This window comes from Scyliorhinus torazame, chromosome 2 (assembly GCF_047496885.1).
Source record: "Scyliorhinus torazame isolate Kashiwa2021f chromosome 2, sScyTor2.1, whole genome shotgun sequence".
In the NCBI taxonomy this organism is placed as follows: domain Eukaryota; kingdom Metazoa; phylum Chordata; class Chondrichthyes; order Carcharhiniformes; family Scyliorhinidae; genus Scyliorhinus; species Scyliorhinus torazame.
In genome coordinates this window covers 112,075,086-112,099,812 of record NC_092708.1, presented here as the reverse complement: position 1 = coordinate 112,099,812, position 24,727 = coordinate 112,075,086, and the positions used below count along the sequence as shown (strand labels likewise).

The following is a 24,727-nucleotide window of genomic DNA, read 5'->3' as shown; positions in this document are numbered from 1 at the left end:
GTGGTGATTGCAAAAAATTATCTGGAATGCAGCACAGTATCCAATTGGAAGGCAATGTTACCAATTGAGGTCAAATAATGGAAAGCAGTTATAAACAGTTACAATCATTCTTACACCCATCAAAGGAAAGAAGCTTTCATCTGACCTGAAAAAAAATCCAGGCGGCAGACATGAAAAGATTATGTTCAGAATTGCTTCTGCACTTATTGGTTGATTGCGTTTTATTGCATGCCCCAAATGTGTAAACTGCATAACTTTAAAGCAGCAATCTAACTCCCACACTGCATTTGTTTTCTCTAACAATTGATCTGGTATCTTTCCCCAAAATCAAGCAGAGAAAGTTAAAAATAACTATTTGTGAATGAATTTTAACAGCAACTGATTTCTGAAACCAGTGAAAGTCTTCTTTAGAGCTTTGAATGCTACAATCTTTTCATACTGTTATTTGCAAGTTACCTACCCTTCATGATGTCTGAAGCCGTCAGATCAATGGATATTCATTTTATCCATTCTAATTTATTTAAATATCGGTACTTTTGAAACCATAAATGCTTAATCTACATGGACTAACAGCGTCAGGCAGGCAATGTCTTTTACCAAATTGATCAGGACATTAAAATTGAAATTGCTTTCCTTTCTGTTTTATATTAAATACTACAGGCCCAAATTTATGAACATTTTTGTCTGTGTCAATAGTGGCTATACTAACCAGGATAACAGTCAACGTGAAAATTGTTAAACTGTTACTGTGAGAAAGTGCTTTGTAATGATTTAAGGATAATAAAGCAATTGTTTTATATCATATTGATTTGAACAGAATGGCAGTGTAGAAAATCCTTGCTCACCAAAACCCAGCTGAAATCATGTGGACAAGCAGAAGTTCACATTAAAGAACACATATTATACACTTTGTTGGTCTTTCTACTATTTTGTCAGCATTTCATGTAACTGTGCTCTCTAACAGCAGGCTGGCTCATTAATAACATCCTCATTTCATTCCTCAGTTAGTCCATATGGTGATAAGGGAAGCTGACACAGTATGCTTAAAATGTGGCAATTTTGTCCTGATGGTACCTAAAAACTACACTGTGCATGCTCTGTTTTGTCTGGCTAGCTCAATTCCCTGTCGACAAAAAATGGATTATGGATCTCCTGTTGAGAATTATTAATCTTTGAATTTAATGAAAACAAACCAGAATCAGCATTTGGCTTGATAACTGAAAAAACAAATCATTTTACATTTACACCACTAGATATGTCAATGCACAGCAGTGAACATTAATGATTTTTGAGCAACTTTCATTAACAATTCCAGGGGAATGATAACAGTACTGCTGTTTAGTAGGTCCAAGCCTCTAGGATCTAAGCATCCCCTTCAGGAAACAAGTAAGACTTCACCTTCTATGCCATAAAAGACTGTGCTCAATGTTGTTCAGATGCCATTCCCCTTTGAATCACCATTTCAGATGGATGAAAAGGAGGAAGGCCTTCATACCAAAAGGCCATTTGCTCTAACCCTAAATTGTGCCTTTCCACCACAGACCGATGGAACTTTGGGACCTGGTAGTACCTGGTAGCACAATAACTTAAAACCTAAATTATATATTGGCTGTAACATTCACAGGTATTATTTAGATGGCTGCTAAATGGTTAAAACTCATTCTGGTTGTAGTACAGTGACAATATGCCTTTGGACTCTCACAGGCTGTATAATTATATAATTACTGCTTTCATTACAGCTAAACCAGTACCATCAATTTGCTGGATTAACCACAGCAGTTCTCCATTCTCCATTCACAAGTTCCGCATAAAATTAAATGTTATTTTTAACAGGAATTTCTCAAGAAGGTAGTGTCCAAAGAGTTCCAGTCAATGTGCAAAACATTCCAGTCAAAGGACACAATCCATAAAATATTCAATTCAAGATACTGACATTGTCAGTAAGAATTCTGAAAGCAATTGTCTCCTTATAAAATACTTCACTCATTTCAGCTGTCAACGTTTTATTACAAAGGTTTTAATAATATGGACCAATTGGAATCTGAGAAGATAAGTTATCTTTGAAATCCTTTGTCTTGAATAACTGATGAAATGAGCCAATATGAACTTTTATTTTCAGGCAATAAAATTCTTATTTCTTCTGTCAAGAGTTAACATGAACAGTGAAATTCAACGACTATAATCATGCCTGGTTTGTCAATTAACAGTTGATAAAGGCAAAAATAAAACACTAATCTTTCAAGCCTACAGGCAATTGTTAGAAGCTGGCCTTGAATTTATGTCTGCTTCTCCTATTCTTCTGTTGTAACTTGCTGCAGGAAATCAGCAGGGAAACATAATTTATTAGGGAGCTTCACACATCTCTCAGCAGACAACCCCCATCAGACTATTCCAGTGTGGTGAATGTATTACGGCAACCATTCACCACTGTATTACATTACATTACATTGTACTATGTTGATGCCCTTGTGGGCTCCACCTATGGATCGCTGAATTACAGTACATTGCATTATATCATGTTGGTGCCCTTGTGGGCTCCGACCCTGGCTCCGCCCCCTCGGGGGAAGTATATAGATCTGCTGCCCTGCAGGCGGCTCTCAGTGCAGAGCAGTCGCAGGCAGGCACAGTTCTAGCTGATTAAAACCATTGTTCACTTCAACTATCCGTCTTGTGTGAATTGATGGTCGCATCAATTTAATCAGCTACAACATTGCAATGGAAGCAGCCCTCAAACCTGATCGACTGGGACTCGACCCACAGGCCGCTGAAGCCAAAAGGATTTTTTCGCACTGGTTCTGCTGTTTTGAGGCCTACCTCGCCGCCTCCTCTTCGCCCTCCGTCACCGAGGAACAGAAACTGAGCCTCCTCCACGCCCGGGTGAGCCTTAGAATCGCCGTGCAGATCTAGGAAGCGACCACGTACGCAGATGCAGTCGCGATCCTGAAAAGGCAATACGTGAGGCCGGTGAAAGAAATTTTCGTGTGGCATCTCCTCAGTACTCGCCGTCAACGCCCCGGGGAATCACTGGAGGAATACCTACGCGACCTGAAAGTACTTGCGCGAAACTGCAACTACCAGGGCGTCACGGCCTCGCAGCATATGTAACTAGCCGTCTGGGACGCCTATGTGGCTGGAGTCTGGTCCAACTACGTCAGACAGCACCTGCTCGAAAAGGGTGCCCTCGACCTAGAAGAGACGGTAAAACTATCCACATCCTTAGAAGTAGCTTTTCAGAGCCTCAACGCTTTCCCCTCCGACCACGTGACCCCTCGTGGACACCCGACCAGAGGGTGCCCCAGGCCTGTGCCGCGCAGCTGCCCACCCAACCCGGGGGGCTGCCCTGCTATTTCTGCGGCCAGCACCAGCACCCCAGGCTGCGTTGTCCGCCTCGGAATGTGACCTGTAGTGACTGCGGCAAGAAAGGACACTGCCAAAGTTTGCCTGGCCAGATCCAAAACCTCTAAATCACAGGCCCGACTTTCAGACTCACAGGCCCACAGACCCCGCAGCGTGGCGGTGTGCCTGCCGGCACCACACCCGCCGGATTCGTCATCTGCCTCGTGCTGTCCGTGGTGGCAGCCATCTTTGACTCTGCCCAAAACATGTGACTCATGGGGGCCGCCATCTTGGACACCATCTCCCACACGGCCCGCCATGTGCGACTCAAGGGGGCCGCCATCTTCATCGCCGCCTGACACGTGCGACCGACAGGGGCAGCCATCTTGGGAACACCCCACCACCTTCGACCACGCCGGCTACCTGCAACTACCCGGTAGCATGGTGGTTAGCACAATTGCTTCACAGCTCCAGGGTCCCAGGTTCGATTCCCCGCTGGGTCACTGTCTGTGTGGAGTCTGCACGTTCTCCCCGTGTCTGCGTGGGTTTCCTCCGGGTGCTCCGGTTTCCTCCCACAGTCCAAAGATGTGCAGGTTAGGTGGATTGGCCAAGCTAAATTGCCCTAAGTGTCCAAAAATTGCCCATAGTGCTGGGTGGGGTTACTGGGTTATGGGGAAAGGGTGGAGGTGTGGACTTGGGTAGGATGCTCTTTCCAAGAGCCGGTGCAGACTCGATGGGCCAAATGGCCTCCTTCTGCACTGTAAATTCTCTGTAAAAAAAAAACTCGGCGCGGTCACCCTCGACCAGTCACAGCCCAAGCACCTCAGGAACTCGATGATGACCGTCCGGGTCAATGGGCACGAAACACCCTGCCTGTTTGACTCCGGGAGCACGGAGAGCTTCGTACAGCCAGTCACGGTAAGGCGCTGTTCTCTCCAAATTTCCCCCGCATCCCAAACAATCTCCATCGCGTCTGGATCGCATTCAGTGCAGATCCGGGGGTACTGTGTCGTGAACCTCGCACAACAATTTTAAACTATATGTCCTCCCCGATCTCTGCGCTCCTCTCCTGTTGGGACTGGACTTCCAGTGCAACCTCAGGAGCCTGACCCTGTAGTTCGGCAGGCCCCTACCCCCCTCACCGTATGTAGCCTTGCAACCCTGAAGGTCGACCCGCCCCCACTCTTTGCGAACCTCACCACCGACTGTAAACCCGTTGCCACCAGGAACAGGCGGTACAGTATCCAGGACAGGACTTTTATCAAGTCCGAGATCCAGCGGTTCGTGAGGGAGGGGATCATCGAGGCCAGTAATGGCCCCTGGTGGTGGTCGTCAGGACCGGGGAAAATAACCGGATGGTTGTAGACTACAGCCAAACCATAAACCGGTACACGCACCTCGATGCGTACTCCCTCCCCCGGATAGCGGACATGGTGAATCAGATTGCACACTACCGGGTGTTCTCCACGGTAGATCTGCAGTCAGCATACCACCAGCTCCCAATCCGCCTGGAAGAACGGCACTACACTGCCTATGAGGCAGACGGCCGCCTCTTCCACTTCCTCCGGGTCCCCTTCGGCATCACCAATGGGGTCTCCGTCTTCCAAAGAACGATGGACCGGATGGTGGACCAGTACGGGCTGCGGGTCACATTTCCGTACTTGGACAATGTCACCAACTGCGGCCACGATCAGCAGGACCACAACGCCAACCTCCAAACCGCCTAAGCCCACAACCTCACTTATAACAAGGAGAAATGCGTTTTCCGCACAACCGACTGGCCATCCTCGGCTATGTCGTGCAAAACGGAGTCCGAGGGCCTGACCCCGACCGTATGCGCCCCCTCCTGCAACTCCCCCTCCCCCCACTGCCCCAAGGCCCTTTCGTATTATGCCCGGTCCCCAACTATGCGGAATTGCCCGCCCACTGATCAATGCCACCATCTTCCCCCGACAGCTGAGGCCCGCCAGGCCTTCAGGCGCATCAAGGGAGATATTGCCAAAGCCGCAATGCGCGCGGTGGACGAGTCCACCCCCTTCCAGGTGGAGAGCGACGCGTCAGAGGTCGCCCTCGCCGCTACCCTTAATCAGGCAGGCAGGCCAGTAGCCTTTTTCTCCCGTACCCTCAACGCCTCTGAGATTCAACACTCCTCAGTCGAAAAAGAAGCTCAAGCCATTGTGGCAGCTGTGCGGCATTGGAGACACTACCTCGCTGGTAGGAGGTTCACCCTCGTCACTGACCAACGGTCGGTAGCCTTCATGTTCGACAATACACAGCGGGGCAAGATCAAGAATGATAAGATCTTGAGGTGGAGGATCGAACTCTCCACCTATAATTACAATATCGTATATCGTCCTGGGAAGCTCAACAAGCCCCCAGATGCCCTGTCCCGCGGCACATGCGCCAGCGTGCAAGATGACCGACTCCGGGCCATCCACAACGACCTCTGCCACCCGGGGGTCACACGGCTCATCCACTACATCAAGGCCCACAACCTGCCCTACTCCACTGAGGAGGTCAGGGCCATGACCAGGGACTGCCAAGTCTGCGCAGAGTGTAAGCCGCACTTCTATCGACCAGACAAGGCTCACCTGGGAAAGGCATCCCGGCCCTTTGAATGCCTCAGCATCGACTTCAAAGGGCCCCTCCCCTCCACCGATCACAACGCGTATTTTCTCAACGTCATTGACGAGTACTCCCGCTTCCCCTTTGCAATCCCATGCCCCGACGTGACCGCGGCCACTGTCATGAAGGCCCTGCATAGTATCTTCACCTTGTTCGGTTACCCCACTTACGTCCACAGTGACCAGGGCTCCTCGTTTATGAGCGATGAACTGCGTCAGTACCTGCTCAGTTAGGGCATCGCCTCGAGCAGGACTACCAGTTACAACCCCCAGGGAAACGGGCAGGTGGAGAGGGAGAACGCGACGGTATGGAAGGCCGTCCTCCTGGCCCTACGGTCTAAGAGTCTCCCAGTTTACCGCTGGCAGGAGGTCCTCCCCGACGCGCTCCACTCCATTAGGTCATTCCTTTGCACAGCCACGAACGAGATCCCTCATGACCGCCTATTTGTTTTCCCTAGGACATCTACCTCCGAGGTCTCGCTTCCATCCTGGCTGACGACACCGGGGCCTGTATTCCTCTGAAAACACGTGAGGAGCCATAAGTCCGACCCCCTGGTCGAAAGGGTCCAGCTCCTTCACGCCAACCCCCAGTATGCCTACGTGGCGCACCACGACTGCCGCCAAGATACAGTCTCCCTCCAGGACCTGCCACCCGCAGGTTCCCCTACGACCATCACCTAACCCCCCACCCTAAGCGAACAGCGCCCCGCCCCTGCATGGCCTACACCCCCCCTCCTACACTCCCTCCCCCCTACACCCCCTCCCCCCATCGCCGATCTACAGGGATGAAGCTCCAGAAGATACGCTCCCAGAGTCAACACCCGTGCCCGCAGTGACGAGTTCAACACCCGTGCCCGCAGTGACGAGTTCAACACCCGTGCCCGCAGCTAAACTAGAGCTCAGGCGATTGCAGCGCACAATCAAGGTGCCGGACAGACTCAACCGGTGAGCCACTTCACTCCCACTGGACTTCAATTTTATAACAGGGGGAGAATGTGGTGAATGTATTATGGCAACTATTCACCACTGTATTACATTTCATTACATTGTACTATGTTGATGTCCTTGTGGGCTCCACCTATGGACCACTGTATTACATTACATGACATTGTATCATGTTGGTGCCCTTGTAGGCTTCGCCCCTCGGGGGAGGTATATAGATCTGCTGCCCTGCAGGCAGCTCTCAGTGCAGAGCAGTCACAGGCAGGCACAGTTCTAGCTGATTAAAAACACTGTTCACTTCAACTATCCTTCTCGTGTGAATTGATGGTCGCAACATCCAGTCAGTTATAAACACTGGATGTAGCAACTACAGAAATCTCAGGGGCTGGATTCTCCGATCACCGACGGCGAAATCGTGTTCGGCGATCAGTCTGAGAATCCCCATTTATGCCAGAATTGGGAGCAGCGCCGTTTTTGTGATTCTTCGCCCCCTCAAAAGCGGGTAAGAACGGCGCATGCCGTATGGGCAGCCTCAGGACGTTACCTGAGGCCCTCCCCCGATGCTCCGTCCCCGATGGACCGAGTACCTGAAGGTGTGGGACACGTGTGCTCACACAACTCGGGGACCTCGCGTTGCGGCTGCGGACTCGGTCCATAGTCAGGGGGGAGCTGTTCCGACGGTGAGATCATGGGCTGAATTCTCCGTTCTGGAGACTAAATCCCCATGCCTACATGAAAATGGTGGGAAACTGGTGCAAAACGGCCACCGATTTCCTGTTCCGAGGGGAGCTAGCAGGAAGGCAGCGTACAGCTCCCAACTCTAGCGGCCAATACGCGCCAGAGAATTGCCGGGTCGGTGGCCGCGCATGCGCACGGCGGTGTCTTACAGCGGCCATGCCGTGCTTCATGGTGGATGCCGCTTGCAGAACCGGCCCCCAAAATAGTCCCGCCCTTCGGCCGGCTTGTACGCCCCGGACCACCCCACCACAGTGCCACCAGCCCCGAATAATGCCCCCCTACCCGCGGATCGGTCGTCCCCTGACTGTGGCGGCGCTGGACTGAGTCCGCAGCCGCCACGCTGAGTACCTGATGGGTGAGACCACACGCGACTCATGCCATCAGGAACTCGGCCGGTTGGGCATAGAGCATCGCGGGGCGGGCCTCAACCAACGTAAGGAGGACGTGGTTACGGCGTGCAGCGTACCCCTAGAGTATGCTGCTTTCAGGGGGCGGATCATCGCAAAAGCAGCGCCGCCCCCGATTTAGGATCATCGGGGACGCTACACCCCTTCGCCGAATGCGACTTCAGCGTCGAGGATTGGAGAATCCAGCCCCCATTTTTCAATTTCCCAGACGGAATGAAAATCCCGCCATGGAAAACTGGAACCTCATTTAAATACATCAGCATACCATCAGCTTGCCCTCCCGCCGGGACGTCCCCCTTCACTGAACATCCATCGGGCGCCGGTGTGACAACACGCTGGGTATTTATACAGCACCTTTAATGACCTTAGGAGTCCCAAATTGCTTTTCAGGGTGCAAAGTGTCCTTAAAGTGTAGTCAGGTAGCAGCCAACTTGGAGACAACAAGGCAACAAGAGTAAGCAATCATTGTGTTCCAAGTGGGTGCCAATGATCTGAGAAAAGAAAAGCCTTAAGTCCTGAAAAATTAAATTTAGCAAACTAAGGCACAAGTTTAGGTGCAGCTCTCCACTGATGGTATTTAATGATTATTTCTCAGCCATGCACTAAAATAGGGAAAGGCAGAAAGATTGCATGATTAATGTGTATTGTCAGGAAGAGCGGCTGCTAGATATTGGCACCAGATGGAAACTATTCCACAACAATGAGCTGCAACGGAACAAAGAGTACAGGAACATTGATTTAATATGGAAGACACAAAGGGGGCTTAATTGGGCAGTCTCCAAAAATGGGCCCAGGGATTGCAACGTGCAATTAATGTGCACCCATTGATTCAGGCAGCGTGCCAACTTTGTGCTGTAATATCCCATCAACAGTATCATTAGCCTTGCACACTCACATCAATTTACCTCTCAGAAACAAAGGGTATTGTCAGAATTTAATAGGTGGCAAGAGCTCACCACTACTCCAGATGGTAGTCCCTCAGCCATGTAATGCTCTGAGGAGCATTATCCGGCTGAGACTAGCCTTCAGCCCATATCTGGGGAGGAAATTGTGACTCCGTAACCTGATGGCCAATCAGATTGGTCGGCAGTTCTCCAGACCCCCCATTCTACCAGGGTGGTAGCCACTGCTCGGATTACATTCAGTCCCACAAAACAAAGAGGCGAGAAATGGTTGAAACTCAGTGAGGCCAAAACCAGAGGCCCGAGGTGGGGGAGAGGGGGGAATAAGAGGAGGGAAATAGGGTGCAACGGTCAGGTGGGAGGGGACACCTGGGAGGCAGACATTAGCGGGTGGGGAAACACCCCAAGCAGAACACGGGACTGGTGAAAGAAGCATCCTCCCCTTTTTCCCAGTAAAGGCTAACCTGCCCACTTTTCCCCCACTGACACCTTTATTTGGTCACTTGAGGGTCAGCTCAATTGGGCTGAAGGAGGCTGGGCTGCTCCAACCCATCACTTATACATTTGCAGTGAGATCGGGGTGGACTGGTAGGCAGTAGGAAAGTCTCCTGCAGAGTTTTACAGGCCCTGGGGAACTGTAAAATTCTGTCTAATGTGTACTTTAGAGGATAACTTCATACTTGTGACAATAAAAGATTATTATTATATATTGGAAAGGGGATCTGCACGTAGCGAGACCCCAGAGTTGATTCTATCCAGAGAAGGGGAAGGATAGAATAGGTGCCAGTTTCCCGGGTGAGTTCTGCTGCAGAGTTCTCAGATGAGCACTTTGATGGGGAGGTCTACAGAAGAGGCGGGGGGTCGGAGAATGACGCCCCTGGTTCGGGATCCAATCTCGCAGAATGAAGTTGACTTAGAAACTGTCTTACCTCTGCCTTCACTAAATCAAAAGGCTACCCAGCATCTATGGGCCTCACTGAAGAGACCCCAACCAGGCTCCGTTCATTACTGGTGCCCTCAAAGGAGTCCCAGGCAGAACAGTACTTGGGGGGGTCTCCCAGGTGATTGAAGGCCCACGGGTGGTTGGTCTCTGGCAAAGCTGGCACTGCTGGTGCCAGCTGGGCACCTTGACATTGCCAGCCTGGCTCCTTGGTAGTGCCAAATAGGCACCCTGGCAATGCCACCCAGGTGCTGCCAGGGTGCCAGGCTAGAAGTGCCAAAGTGCCAAGCTGGCATTGTGTCTGTATCGGGGATAGGGACAGGGGTGCCCTGCCCATTTGTCGTGGAGTGTGGGGGGCCCGTGGACCCCCCAACAGTCCACAACAGATAAGTTGGGACATTGGGGAGGTCCAGGGGTTGTGTCCAAGGGTCGTGAGATCGGGGTGCCATTTCAAAATGATGCACAGATTATCTCCTGAACTGAGGAGCTCGCTCGTCTCTGTTTTACGTTGGTTAGATCGCTCCCATTAACTCTGTTTCTCTTCCCACAGATGCTGCCAGGCCTTCTGAGTTTTTCCAGCATTTTCTGTTTTTACTTCAGATCTCCGACATTCACAATATTTTGCTTTTATTTTACCTGTTGAACGTCCTGCTGGAAAACACACAGCTGAAGTCGTTGATGCAGTCGGACTTTGCGGTGTTGCCAGATACTTTCAAGCCTTCGCTGGTGATGCAACACTTCATGCACAATGTCTAAGACTCGATGAACCGCTTTGGAGTAGTTTGCAGTTGCAGTGAGTGAATCAGAATTCCCCGGGCTTAAAGGTCGTTGCAGTACATCTAGTAGAGCTTTGCCATCCTGACTTACCTGTAATACATGTAAGAGCTGAGTTTTAACAAACGTGGTATGCCAATCTAAAGAATTGATTGTGGCATCAATAATTAGTCGACCATGATTCAATTAAATTCTACTAGCTTCCTTTAATGTTTCTCCCTTTTCCACTGCTAAATATTTGTGTCCAAGAAAAAGAAGAGAAACCAAATTCCAATCAGCAGAATGACTGACCAAAGAAAGCAATTGGATGACTGTGTACATCCCGAAATGAATGGATCGCTTCTTTACCTCTGCATAGGCCTGTGTGATCTGCTCATATAGCGTTTGATGATGGTGAATGGCAATCTCCAAATCTTGCATTTCAGATGGAAGTCCTCCCTCAGCACAGGTTTTGCACCAGATATCAACACTTGATAAATACTAAAACAAAATTGGAAACAGTCATTAATAGTAATTATATTTTTCCTTTGAAAAAAATCTCGCAGTGAAATGACGCAAAAGCAAAAGGTGTAGAGGGGACATGAGGGAAATAACTTTTTTCGGCAGAGGGTAGTAGGTGTCTGGAATTCGCTGCCTGAGTTGGTGGTGGAGGCAGGAACTGTAGACTCTTTAAAAAAGTCCCTGGACATGCACCTTTACTGCTCTAAGCTACAGGGCTACGGACCGGGTGCAGGAAGGTGGGATTAGAAAGGGCACCTAGGTGTCCTCAGGCTGGCATGGTCAAGATGGACCGAATGGCCTCCATCTGTGCTGTAACTTTTCTATGGTTCTACGGATGAGGAGAGTATTTTTAGATAGCAAGTTGTTAAGATCTGCAGTGCACTTCATATTTTCATGAGTTTGGAGGCAGCGGGAGGCAGCCTGCCATTGGCTGCTGGCGGGATCTTCTGGTCCCGCTGTTGTAAATGGGGTTTCCCATTGAATGCAACCCTTGGCGTCGTTTTTAAATGCACCACTTTTAAATGGCACCCCGATCTCACAACCCCTGGACGTAACCCCGAGACCCCTCCCAATGGGAACCCCGCCTAGTCCCTAGAGCAAAGATTTTAACTCGCAGAAGTCATTGTCATACACTGATTTAAAATCCCATCCATATCCCACCTGGTCAGCAAGGAAGCTTTAAAATATAACCAAAGTGAGCTTCCCTGGGTCTCTTGCGTCCTGGCTCCTGTCTGTCACCAGCTTAGTCAGGCACGCAGTTAAAATGGCAATAACATACCCATCATGTCATTGACTTTGCCATCAAAATAAAGGCCCTACTTCTCTGGGTAAGGAGCCTTCGGGTTTAGTTTAAACAGAGCAAGGGCAGGGGGAAGGCATGACGCGTAGAAATAAGTCGGGAAGATGGTGTTGAAACCTTCTCCCCGCTACTAATTTTAATTCTTTATCGACATGTTTCTTGCAGGGTGGGGCAGGTAAAAATTGAGTAATCACTGCTTGTTTTGAGAAAAAAAGTAGTTAATCTCACCATGGGATTTGTTGAACACTTCTGTTCTACATCCTAATTTTGTAAACTGAGAAACTTTATAGATTTATTATACATTTTCCTAGTTTGAATGAAATATACGGCATTTTGGTTTAATTCTTATTATCCTCTTTACAAGTTACATCACACCTGCATTGTGCTTCTACTTTCTTCAAGAATTAGATGCAAAGAAGATTAATTCCCAGGTCTCTCGTATTGCTGCCCTCAAGCTAGCCACTATGCCATGTGATAATGCAGCTATCCCCAGTGAAAGATATCAGCAGTTTGGACTCCAAGAGGCACCATAACTTGGCAATGGTCTCCTTGCTGAAGTGCTGCTGGTGACCATAGATTTTCTATGAGCAGGTATCTATACCAAGCTCTGTAAAGGTTACTTCTGGGACACAGATGGGCGTGTACATAAATGCGGGACCAAGGACAATCAGAAGTACTTTGCCGCAGCATGTGTCACAGCCATTTCCTTCCCCTAAATCTGAAGCAATTGACCTTTTAGCAGCCAGCACCCTACCAAAGAAATATAGATGTCCCTGTCCTTGGAATATGCAGGGAGACAGTTGTGCAGAGTCTAACTGCCTCATTAGAAACTCCAAGCCTTACTAATGGCTATCATACACTCCTTTATATATGACCAAGCAGTGCCCCAGGAAAGGCTCACTAAAACAGATGAAGTTGTGCGCTGTCCTTTTTATGGTGGTTTTTAACAGAACAATTCGCCTCTGGCTCATTTTTTGCAAGGATTCCAGAAATGTATGCATTGGATTACTATTAAACTGGGACAGTACGGAATGAAGACATCTGAAGCTTAAATTACAACAGGCTCATTTCAATAGCAACAGCAACAACTTGCATTTCTATAGCACCTTTAAAACACTCAAATGTCCCAAGGCACTTAACAGGAGCATTATCCAAAATAATCCGCCACAGAACCATGTAAGGAGCTATTAAATAAATAAAAAATAGATAACCTCATTTGTCACAAGTAGGCTTACATTAACACTGCAATGAAGTTACTGTGAAAAGCCCCGAGTCGCCACATCCTGGCGCTTATTCGGGTACACAGAGGGAGAATTCAGAATTCTCAGCTAATACGGGAATTGAACCCCCGTTGCTGGCCTTGTTTTGCATCACAAACCAGCTGTCTAGCCCACTGAGCTAAACCAGCATAGGATAAGTAGCTGTAAACTTAACCGATGAGGTAGGTTTTAAGGACTGTCCTAAAGGAGGAGAGAGAGGTAGAGCGACTGAGGCGTTTGGAGAAGAATTCTAGAAATCGGGATTTGGATAACGAAAAGTACTGCTGCCTACGGAAGTGCAATTAAAATAGGTGATGCCAGAATTGGAGAAGTGCAGAATTCTTCTTAGTATAACTATGTACTTTCATAAATTACAGGCAAGGTTATTGGATTTTGGAAAAAGATGGACTGAATTGAGGAATATGATCCCGAAAAGTCTGAAATCCAGTGTCACGAATGTAAAATTTAACATATTCATTTATAATAAAACAGAAGCTCTGGTTATAATATTCAAAGCTTTTTGTACGTTTTCAGTATTATTTGTTCTTCATGTTGGCAGGGATAGATCAGTGACTTCACATATTTGTGAAATATCAACCAAACTTGAATGTTATCAATTCATGGTATTGCACAATGATAGCAATAACCTCCCAATGCCCCTTTAATTGACATTTCAACAATGTAATTAAATGTTGAGTATAACGTGTTTACTATGTAAAACACTACCAACAGTGAGAGTGATTGGTTAATTAGAACTTGGAAAAACGTATACAACCCAAAGGGACGGGGATAATTACAATCATTTGTACCAGGATTGCTCTTGTGGGGGAGTTTGTTCTTTTTAAATCTTTTATGTGGATAAAAATACTTGCTTTTTGCAATAAGCATTTGGAATGGAAAGAGAAAAGATTGCCTTATGCTCTTATTAGAAACAGAGGGTGAGAAATGTATTTGCATAGCGCCATTCTGAGTAATTTCCCCAGTGATATGGAAGAAACTGTGTGTGCTGCAGCTTAGGGCATTATCTGACCCTGGGAATCAACATAGCCTGCAAAGGTGCTCTGATGGTGCCTAGGACTTGTTAATTCACAGCTTCTCAATAAACTGAAGCAATTTCAACATCAAGGACTGGATCAGAGAACCTGACAGCAATACAGTATTTCATGAAGCTGACACTTGTTGGTGTTCTGCAAAACAGACACCTTGGTCCCAAAAATCAATTTCGAGAGCAATTATCACAAACCTTTCAGCAAGGGTTTCAGTACTTGTAAAAGGCATATTACACAGATGTGTCCTTTCAACAGTACAGTCCAGAAAAAACAAGAATCAGGGATTGTTTAAATTGAAAAGATGAAAAACCATTACCATTAACTTTGATCAATGAAATAATGGCCTGTAAGCTGCTCGGAGTGACAATCAGCGGCGGATTGCCACTCTGTGGCGACTTACCTGCGCTTCCAGACTCAGGCTGGGTGAGGGTGAAGAAGTGAAGTGTGTCCACGACTCCAGCAGTGTAGTGCAAATGGAATGTAGCAAAGGATATGCCCCCATTTTATGGCACTAGTTGTGGGGGTGGGAACACCGTGGGGGGTTGTTTAGTTGGGGGTCCCCTGGGAGGTTTGGGGCATGGGGGGGGGGGGTTGTACCCCCTGGTGGGTTGAGGGCATGGGGGTGTACAATGCAGAGCTTGGTATGGGTGTTTAAAATAGTTACTCTGAAGTTAGAAGTGCATTTTTTCCCCCATCTAACTCTTTCAGAGTAACTATGAGTGTAAAATTGGCAGAACCATCCGAAGTTAGTGATTTAAATCACTTTGTCAGATGGTTCCCAGCCCAGCGCAATTGTCCAGGGGCAGTTAGACCTTTGGGCCAATTGCCGGGTAAACCCATACCTGGGAACGTCCAAGAGGGATTCCCCAGCTCATCATTGGGGTACTCCCCCCCTCCCCAAATATGCATATGGGGAGCCAGCAAGTTATGGTCCATAGTGTAATATTGATCCTGTTAGAAAAGGTTTTGTTTGCATGAATAATTATCCTTTGTGGACTCTGAGATGCATGTGCACAGACTCTTTTCTCAGGCTCACCTGTTCAGCTTTCTGGTGAAATACAGCAGACATTGCCAAGATAGTGCTACGCTCATCCAGAGCAGCTGCAAAACTCTTCCACTCTTGATCAAGTTGAGCAGATATCTGCTTGATCTGCTGAGATGCATAATGACCAGCCTCTGAAAGCCTGGATGCAACAGACATGATGCGATTGATGTTGACATATGCGTTCTGAAAAAGCAGAAGATTGCCATTTACAATGTGAACAGAAGATGTCTTGTCACCAGCTTCATTCATCAGGAATGCAGCAAAATAGTTAGGTTAGCAAATTAACATTCCTAAAATATTTATGCTCTGGCTCAGGTAGTCACCCTCTTCTTTCAGTAAAGAAAAATATAATCCCAAAATAGCATTTGTCCAATTCTAAAATGTCGTAGCAAAATCTTTTGAAGGATTATATAAATAGTATGCTCAAAGAAACTATACTAAACAAAACAGTACAATAATATGAAGAGTTTTACCTTTCCCATTTATAGTAAAGCACTCAGACAAATTATTAATTTCAAGACTCAAAGCATTAACCAGTGGCATGTATAAACAATCTAAAAGATAAACAGCAAAATTAGGTGCCTATTCACGTACAGTACCTAATTTGTTCCATCGCATTAAAGCTGGAATCATTATGTTATCCGCCCACCTCACTCTTGCTTTGCATACACTCAATGCCTACCTAGCAACATTTAGTTAAGATAAAAGCAAAATATTGTGGATGCTGGAGAACTGCAATAAAAACAGAATGTGCTGGAAAAACCTCAGCAGGTCTGGCGTCACCTGTGGAGAGAGAATTGGTAGAGGGATTGAGTTCCGGAGTCAGGAGGTCATATTGCAGCTGTACAGAACTCTGGTACGGCCGCATTTGGAGTTTGCGTACAGTTCTGGTCACCGCATTATAGGAAGGACGTGGAGGCTTTGGAGCGGGTGCAGAGGAGATTTACCAGGATGTTGCCTGGTATGGAGGGAAAATCTTATGAGGAAAGGCTGATGGACTTGAGGTTGTTTTCGTTGGAGAGAAGAAGGTTAAGAGGAGACTTAATAGAGGCATACAAAATGATTAGGGGGTTGGATAGGGTGGACAGTGAGCGCCTTCTCCCGCGGATGGAAATGGCTGGCACGAGGGGACATAACTTTAAACTGAGGGGTAATAGATATAGGACAGAGGTCAGAGGTAGGTTCCTTACGCAAAGAGGAGTGAGGCCGTGGAATGCCCTACCTGCTACAGTAGTGAACTCGCCAACATTGAGGGCATTTAAAAGTTTATTGGATAAACATATGGATGATAATGGTATAGTGTAGGTTAGATGGCTTTTGTTTCGGTGCAACATCGTGGGCCGAAGGGCCTGTACTGCGCTGTATTATTCTATGTTCTCTGTATATTCTATGTAGAAACAGAGTTATGTTTTCAAGTTCACTATGACACTTCCTCGGAATTCTTCTGAAGAGTCTGAAGAGGACTCAAAATGTTAACTCTGTTTGTCTCTCATAGGTGCTGCCAAATCTGCTGAGTTTTTCCAACACTTTGTAATGTAACATGTAGCCTCTTGTACCAGGGGTACAGTAGTGTCAGCAGGCGTCATTAACAGGAAGGCATTGTACATATAAACTGATGCCAACTAATTCCATAATATTCTGGTAGAGGACACTAAATTCTCTGTTTAGTTGACAAAAATTGGAAATTGTTTGACAGCTTCTCACACTGGCTGATAAAGAAAATGATTAAAAACGTTAATGTTTTCTCCCTCACTATGTTTATCCACAGATTTGCAGAATTGTTGGAAGCCTTTAAGCCCATTGTGTTGCACCAGCTCTCCAAATAAGCAACTCACCAAATTTTATTACTCTGCCTTCTCTCCATAACCCTGCACATTCTTCCGTTTTAGATAACAGTCTAATCCCCTTTTGAATGCCTTGATTGAAGCTGCCTCCACCACACTTTTAGGCAGTGCATTCAAAACCCTAACCACTCGCTACATGAAAAGGGTTTTCGGTATGTTGCTTTTGCTTCTTTTACCAATTAGTTGAAATCCGTCCCATCTCTTTCTCGATCCATACATGTGTAGGAACAGTTTCTTTCTGTCTACTGTGTCCTGAGCCCTCATGATTTTGAATATCTCTACCATATCTCCTCTCAGCCTTCTCTTCTCCAAGAAAATAGTCCCAACCTCTGCACTCTGTCTTCATAACTGAAGTTCCTCGTCATTAGGACCATTTCCGTGAGGCTTCACTATACTCTCTGATGCCTTCACATCCTTTCAAAAGTGTTGTTCTCAGAACTGAACACAATACTCCAGCTGAGGCTGAACTAGTGTCTTGCACAAGTTCAACATAACCTCCTTGCTCTTGTACGCGATGTCCTTATTATTATAGGTGAGTTACTGGGTTACTGGGTGGGGTTACTGGGTTACGGAGATAGAGTGATGGTGTGGGTTTGAGTAGGGTGCTCTTTCCAAGGGCCGGTGCAGACTCGATGGGCCGAATGGCCTCCTTCTGCACTGTAAACTCTATGATTCTATGAAAGCCAAGGATATTGTATGCTTTATTAGTCACCCTCTCAACTTGTCATCTTCAATTACTTATGTACATATGAACCAGGTCCCTCTGCTCCTGCACCCCCTTTAGAGTTGCACTCTTTAGTTTATATTGTCTCTTCATGTTCTTCCTACCAAAATTAATCACTTCACATTTGGCTTCATTGAATTTCATCTGCCACCTGTCTGCCCATTCCGCCAACTTATCCATGTTTTACATTATCCTTCTTACAATTCACAATGCTTCCAAGTTTCGCCAAATCTGCAAATTTTGAAATTATGCCCTGTACACTAAAGTTTAGGTCATTATCATAGAATCATCAGAATTTACAGTGCAGAAGGAGGCCATTCGGCCCATCGAGTCTGCACCGGCCCCTAGAAAGAGCACCCTACTTAAGCCCACACCTCCACCCTATCGCTGTAACCACGTAACCCCAACTACCTTTCAAAAAAAAAAAATATATATATACATATATCAGGATGGCTAAGGGTCCTAACATTGACCCCCTGGGAATCTCGACCTCAAATCTTCATGTTTCTTACAGTGGAAGTCTTAAATCTTTAAATCTTATTGGGCGGGTTCTTTAAGTTGGTCACGGAAATTCAAATATCATAACAAATTGGAAGCTTTTGCAAGATATCCAGAGGTTGTGACAAGATTGAACAGTTACTTTTATTGAATTTATTTTAACGTTAACATGGCTAGGTCTATTGCTCATGCATTTTTGGAATAAAACAGGACCTATCTATGAATGCCTTGTGACAGTTAACAAAGGTTAATATGAAAATGGTAGCAGAGAAATTAGAGATCGATTTAAAAGTCAGGGCTAAGAAGGCAGAGACTTTGAAAGTATTTGATCAAGACGTGAATCTTAAAGGAAGAGACAAGTAATCACAATAGCATACAGGCTGAGTTGGCTAAAATTAGGTTGCAAATGGAACAATGGGAATGAGAAAAATAAATGAGAAATCTTAAATTAAAAAGAAAGGAAAAACAGGGAGATGTGAAAATGTGAACTTGAATTGCAAAGGGTAAAAGGAAAACAACTAGAAGAGAAACCCTTGCATTTCAGAGAAAAAAAGTGAGAAAATTGCTTCTAAACAAAGAAAAACTTAGATTACACAAATAAAGGCGGCAGGAAACCTTGGTAATGATTCAGATTTAACTCTCAGTTTTGATTTGGTAAGAGATATTCATCTCGTGCCTAAATTCAGTGAGGAAGGCGTTAACATGTATTTTATGTCATTTGAGAACATTGTTACAAAGCTACAAAGCCCACAAGACAATTGAGCAGTTTTATTGCAAGTGGTGCGGAGGGAAAGCTTTAAAAGTATACTCGACTTTTTCAGATCTACAATCTAGTGATTACGAAACAGTGAAGATTGCTGTTCTCAGTGCCAATTAGTTAGTGCAGAAGCACACTAGCTAAGTTTTAGAAACTTAAGGAAGACATAAAATTAGACTTTTGTGGAATTTGCTAGAGAAACAAAAATTGTACTTAATAGGTGATATAGGGCTATGAAGGTTGAATAAGATTTTTATAAACGTAGTGAGATAATGCCAATGGAAGAATTGAAAAATAGTTTCCCTTTAGGAATAAGCTCTGTCCTCGGCCACCCCGTCACCTCCAGCTCTAGAGGTTGGCACACGCTGCAGAGGTGAGGATTCACCGGGCCCCACCTGGATGTACTATCACACGTGAGTTGTGAATGCCATACAGACTGACCCATTCCTCCCGCTGACCACATGTCCATTCTCCCGCGGGTCCTACAGCCGATGGCGACGGCCCACCCGGGGTGTCCCCCTCTCCTGCCTCCCACGAGACCACCTTGGAGGAGAGCTTCAAGGACGCCATGATCGATGTGTCACAGCTGTCATCCCCACCCTCCACCAGCACAAAGACATGCATCTCGGTGGGCAATGTTAGTGGTCAGGCTTCTGGACGACAATCCGGTGAGCACCACACAGTTGCTGATGTACATCAGGTGGAGACAAGAATGCCCAGGTGGGACAGCAGTCGGAGATCTGCTGGATCCCAGGACCCAGATAGGTCCCAGGTAGAGGCTGAGCCTCTGGAACATGCTATCCCTAGAGCCCCCAGAGGATGCCCGCCAGGGGCATCGAAGGCCACGGGACGTGGTAAGCAGCTGCCTGCCTTCACCTCCGATGTGCATCCTGGGGACACACCTAGAAGTAGTGGTAGAGCAAGGAAGGCATGTTGAGGATCACAGAGGGCACCAGGGGAGGGGGAGAGAGGGTGGGGGGAAGGTAGGTCCATCCTTCGGGTGGGGGGGGGCGGTGGGGAAAATGGGGTGGCACCATCAGGAGAGTGGGGCATTGTTGGATACCTGTGAAACATTAAAAACCCTTCACCACAACCAGTATTACGCCTCTGCCACTCCCCCCCCCTCCCCCCGGCCCGGGTACATAAGGGGAAGTTGATGGGTATGAGACTGTGGCATAGAGTGAAGAGCACTAGCGCTCAGCTCTCTGCCCTCGACAGTGACCCACTGACGGTGCCAACACCGTCCCAGCACCCTGGAGTGATATACATTAGCCAGGTCCTCAATGGGTACCCCTTATCTCCCAAAAGCCGACCGCCCATTTTGGGGTGGTCCTCGAAGAGGCCGGGGATGGCTGACTGCCCCAGGATGTAGTTGTCATGCACACTCCCTGGGAAGCGTGAATACACGTGCATGATCTTCATGTGGTGGTCACACATGAATTGTATGGTTAGGGAGTGGAAACCCTTCCTGTTAACGTAGGGCACTCTCAGATGGCCCAGTGCGCGCAGGGTGACATGCGTGCAGTCCATCAGCCCCTGGACCTGGGGCATTCCGGCGATAGCAGAGAATCCTGCTGCCCATGCATCTTGTTGGGTCTGGTCCATGTCAAAGTTTATAGTTCACCGCCTGGGCAAACAGGGCATCTATGACCTATCGGACGCGAGATGCTACTCAGGTCCCCGCTCAAGCCCTGGAATGATCCCGAGGTGTAAAGGTTAAGGGCTGTAGTGACCTTGATGGCCACCAGGAGCAGGTGTCCTCCTCTTCCATGTAGTGCCAAGTCCACGAGGACAGGTGCCGCATCATCTCCTTGTTTAGGCGGAACTTCCTACGGTACATGCTGTCCATCATCTATACAAAGGACCAGCGATGCTTGTAAACCCTAGGCCATCGTGTTGCTCCCCCTCTGGGTCTCATCCTGGCATGATGGGCAACCGGGACCTCAGGATGTGGGGCGGGATCTGGCACATGGGGCGGGGTCCAGCACAATTTTGCCTATGGGACTGGCCTGGTTGCATCGCAAACTATTTGGTGCCTGGCTCGTTTCTTGTTTTTGGCCACTCCCGCTATTCATTGGCCTCGTCTTGCTCAAATGAGAGCGCAACGAGCCTGGAGAATGGTGCCCTTAGGGTAGAGAGCCCTGTCTCCTCCACATGATTCCATCCAATATGTGTGGATGTGGAAGGTCTGGGCATGATTCTTAATGAATACTTTACATCAGTTTGCATGAACGAGATGCAAACCTTGTAGTTAAGGAAGAGGAGTGAAAAATATTGGATGGGATAAACAGAGTGAGGGAGGAAATATTGGGCGCGATTTAACCGTGCCCCGGCCCACCCATGTCCAGCAGTGTTGCCCACGCCGTCATCACCCATAACCCCACCTCCCCAGATACTCTCCAACCCTCCATACTCCTGAACCCCCCCCCCCCCCCCCATCCCCCGCATACCGCACATCCACCCCCCCTGGCCTCCCACCCCCCATACTCTCCACCCACCCATACTCCCCACCTGCCTTCTCCCCATCTCCCCCCATCCACCAGATCTTCCCCGTCTCCCCATTCGCCCATACTCCCCACACCCTGTACCCTAGACAGCCACATCTCCCTGATGCACATGCTCACCCTCTGTTCGCTGAAATGTTCCCGGTGCTGGGCCCAACTGCTGTGTGCTCGGATGTTGGCTGCTGCATCCGTGGTGTTCAGGCATAGTTTCCAGGCATCACGGTCTAATTGGGATGCTAGACAATAACTCACACATGCTACCCATGGGGATCCACTTGGGAGTTGTGAAGTGCTCACTTAACTACAATACCAATTCCCAATTAGCCAGGGATTTCCTCAGTCAGTGGAAGTTATGGGTGGTCAGTGGGGCAGGCGGGCTGGGGTTGTCCCCGGAGCAGGACCACACAGTCCAGGAGTTGGCATGGTGGACCGGTGAGAGTTGAGACACCCATCTCCCTCCCAGCTGAGGCCATGGGTGGCCACCCCTCCTCGCTTAAGTGCAATGTGGCCATTAATTTGCGTCCATTAAGTTTTTAGCATCCTTGAAGATGGATAAATACCGAGGACACGATCAAATGTATCCCAGGCTACAAAGGGAAAAAATAGCTGAGGCTTTGGGCATCATTTTCCAATCCTCTCCAACAATAGATGTGGTGCCAGAGGATTGCTAACATAACACTGTTATTTATAATCTTCATTATTGTAAGTTGGCTTACATTAACACTGCAATGAAGTTACTGTGAAAATCCCCTAGTCGCCACACTCCAGTGCCCGTTCGAGTATACTGAGGGAAAATAAGAGAGTAAGGGATAGCCGTAGTAATTACAGGCTTGTCGACACAACCTTGATGCCAAACAATCTATTGGAATAGATCCGCGAGTCAGGGTAAATCATCGTGGCAATTAGCATGGATTAGATGAGGAGCTGTTTTTTGGTTGGCACCAATACAATGGGCTGAATGACCTCGTTTTTATGTGTGTGTGAGTAACAAATAACTTCTGCTTATGTTAATTTTTATGCAGAGTGCTCACCAAAATATTCAACAAATGTTTCCGATGGGTAGTTCTCACTGAATTTAATGGCTTCACATTTTCACAAGATATTACAACATTTCAGAGCTGTTGGAATGGCAAATGTTTACTGACCAGTTTGGGTGTCTGCTGATTTTCATAAACTGTTGAAAGATTTCCCCATATTTTTCAACTAAACAGGGACTGAAGTGCCCTTTACTCCACACTGCATATTTGGCTGCCAACAAATTTGTCTGCACACTGACCTATGTTAGTAAATTCATATTGTTTTAACTTTTCCCCTAGTCTATGATGAGCAAGTAAGGAGACTGTTTCAAACCACTTATTAAGTAGATTGATGAGGTTTGAATTTTGCAAAGCCAGTTTCCTGTCATTGCGGGCGCAGCATTTCAAGGATATAACCAGCCATTGCAGAAATTGATCAGAAAGTAGAATTCCTAAAATTGACACCTTGGGTGAGGCAGCAGTCTTAAGATACTGTCTGACAGCATATCAAGGCTACCTGAATTTAAAAAAACAAAGTTTAAAAACTGATTTGAAATTTTGGTGCAATTGCAGCCCATCTTTCAAATGGTGTAAAACATTTATTGCTTCAAAAATGCCTCAAAGGTAAGTAAAGTTACTGACAGCTAGTACTTGTGAGAAGGTTAAATGTAATTTGCCATTGATATGGGAGCTTGTTCCACTATTTCATTTGATCATGACTGATCTGCACCCCAACTCTACTTATCCACCTTGATTCCATATCCCTTGACAACCTTATCTAAAAAGAATCCATCAATCTGAGTCTTAAAAGTTTCAGTTGATCCAGCATCCACAGCCTTTTTGGGAAAGGATTCTACATTTTCACTACCCTTTATGTGTAAAAATGCTCCCTGAATTTATTCTTAAATGGCCTAGAGGATTCCCACACCAGAAGAAACAGTGGGCGCGATCTACCAGCCCCGTATCGGCAAAATTGGAGTAGGACGCTGCTGATATATGCCAGGAGAGGCCTCCCTCAGGGTCCCCGATGGCCGCAATGCCTCGTGAGATCTGGTTAGGTCTCATGAGGACGAAGTGTGGTTAGATAGTGGTGAGGAACTTGCCGACAGAGCAGGAGAGGAACTCCCAACAAAACCCGCCTGAATTGATACTTCAAAATGTTTCCAGCATCTTCATCTACCCCTTCACATCCCTTTATCATTTTAAACACGCCCAAACCCGCATGCGTTAATCCAGATGGAGTCGGACCAAATTCTGGACAATACAAGCATAAATTCATTACTTGTGTACTACAACTAAGATCTTACCACAGTGCAAATTGTGCTCGCAACATTTCCAGAAAGCACTACAAAAGTAAAAATCATATATTCTTTTCATTATTTAATGACGAAATATGAATCATAAATACAGAAATTGGCCCAGATGGCATTGCCACCACCTTTGAAGAAAGCTGCTTTCAACGATCTAACAATCTCTGTGATATGGATTTCACATTTGCCAACATTTATTCTAGTACCAAGTCAAGGTATCTCCAAGCATCATCATCATTTTATAAATTAAGTTTAAAGATCTGTGGTGGCATGGTGGCGCAGTGCTTAGCCTTGCAGCCTACAGCGCTGAGGACCCGGGTTTGATCATGGCCCAGGTCATTGTCTGTGTGGAGTTTGCACATTCTCCTCGTGTCTGCGTGGGTTTCAGCCCCATAACCCAAAGATGTGCAGGATAGATGGATTGGCCATGCTAAATTGCCCCTTAATTGGAAAAAAAATAATTTGGTACTCTAAATTTTTTTTAAAAGTTTATAAATATAAGGAATTTCGAACCTAATGGAAAAAATTGACATTACTCAGAAATAAAATGAGTTTAAAATTGTTTCTAAATTAGAGAGTTGTTCAGAAGCAGTGCGCCATTATTACCCTAATTACGCCAGGTTTTCTAAATTGGGGGCATTGTCAGGAGGCAATGCCAGGGTGCTATCTGGGCATGACCCTTTTCCCCCTGGGGTATGTACTCACCTGTGCACACCTCCAGTGGGTTCAGCTCAGCAGGTGCACTTCGTGGAGGACTT

General features: G+C 46.9%; 1 protein-coding gene across 3 annotated transcripts in view; it reads right to left on the bottom strand.

The window, feature by feature from the left end:
• Positions 1 to 24,727, bottom strand: part of kalrna (kalirin RhoGEF kinase a) — a 1,210,365-nt gene that overhangs the window by 634,068 nt on the left and 551,570 nt on the right. For all 3 annotated transcript variants that reach the window (XM_072475613.1, XM_072475615.1, XM_072475625.1), the window contains exons 7-9: positions 15,308 to 15,499; positions 11,012 to 11,143; positions 10,526 to 10,756 (exon numbers count right to left, since the gene is read on the bottom strand). In XM_072475613.1, the coding sequence (XP_072331714.1) occupies positions 10,526 to 10,756; positions 11,012 to 11,143; positions 15,308 to 15,499 (555 nt within the window). The remainder of the gene's footprint in view (positions 1 to 10,525; positions 10,757 to 11,011; positions 11,144 to 15,307; positions 15,500 to 24,727) is intronic.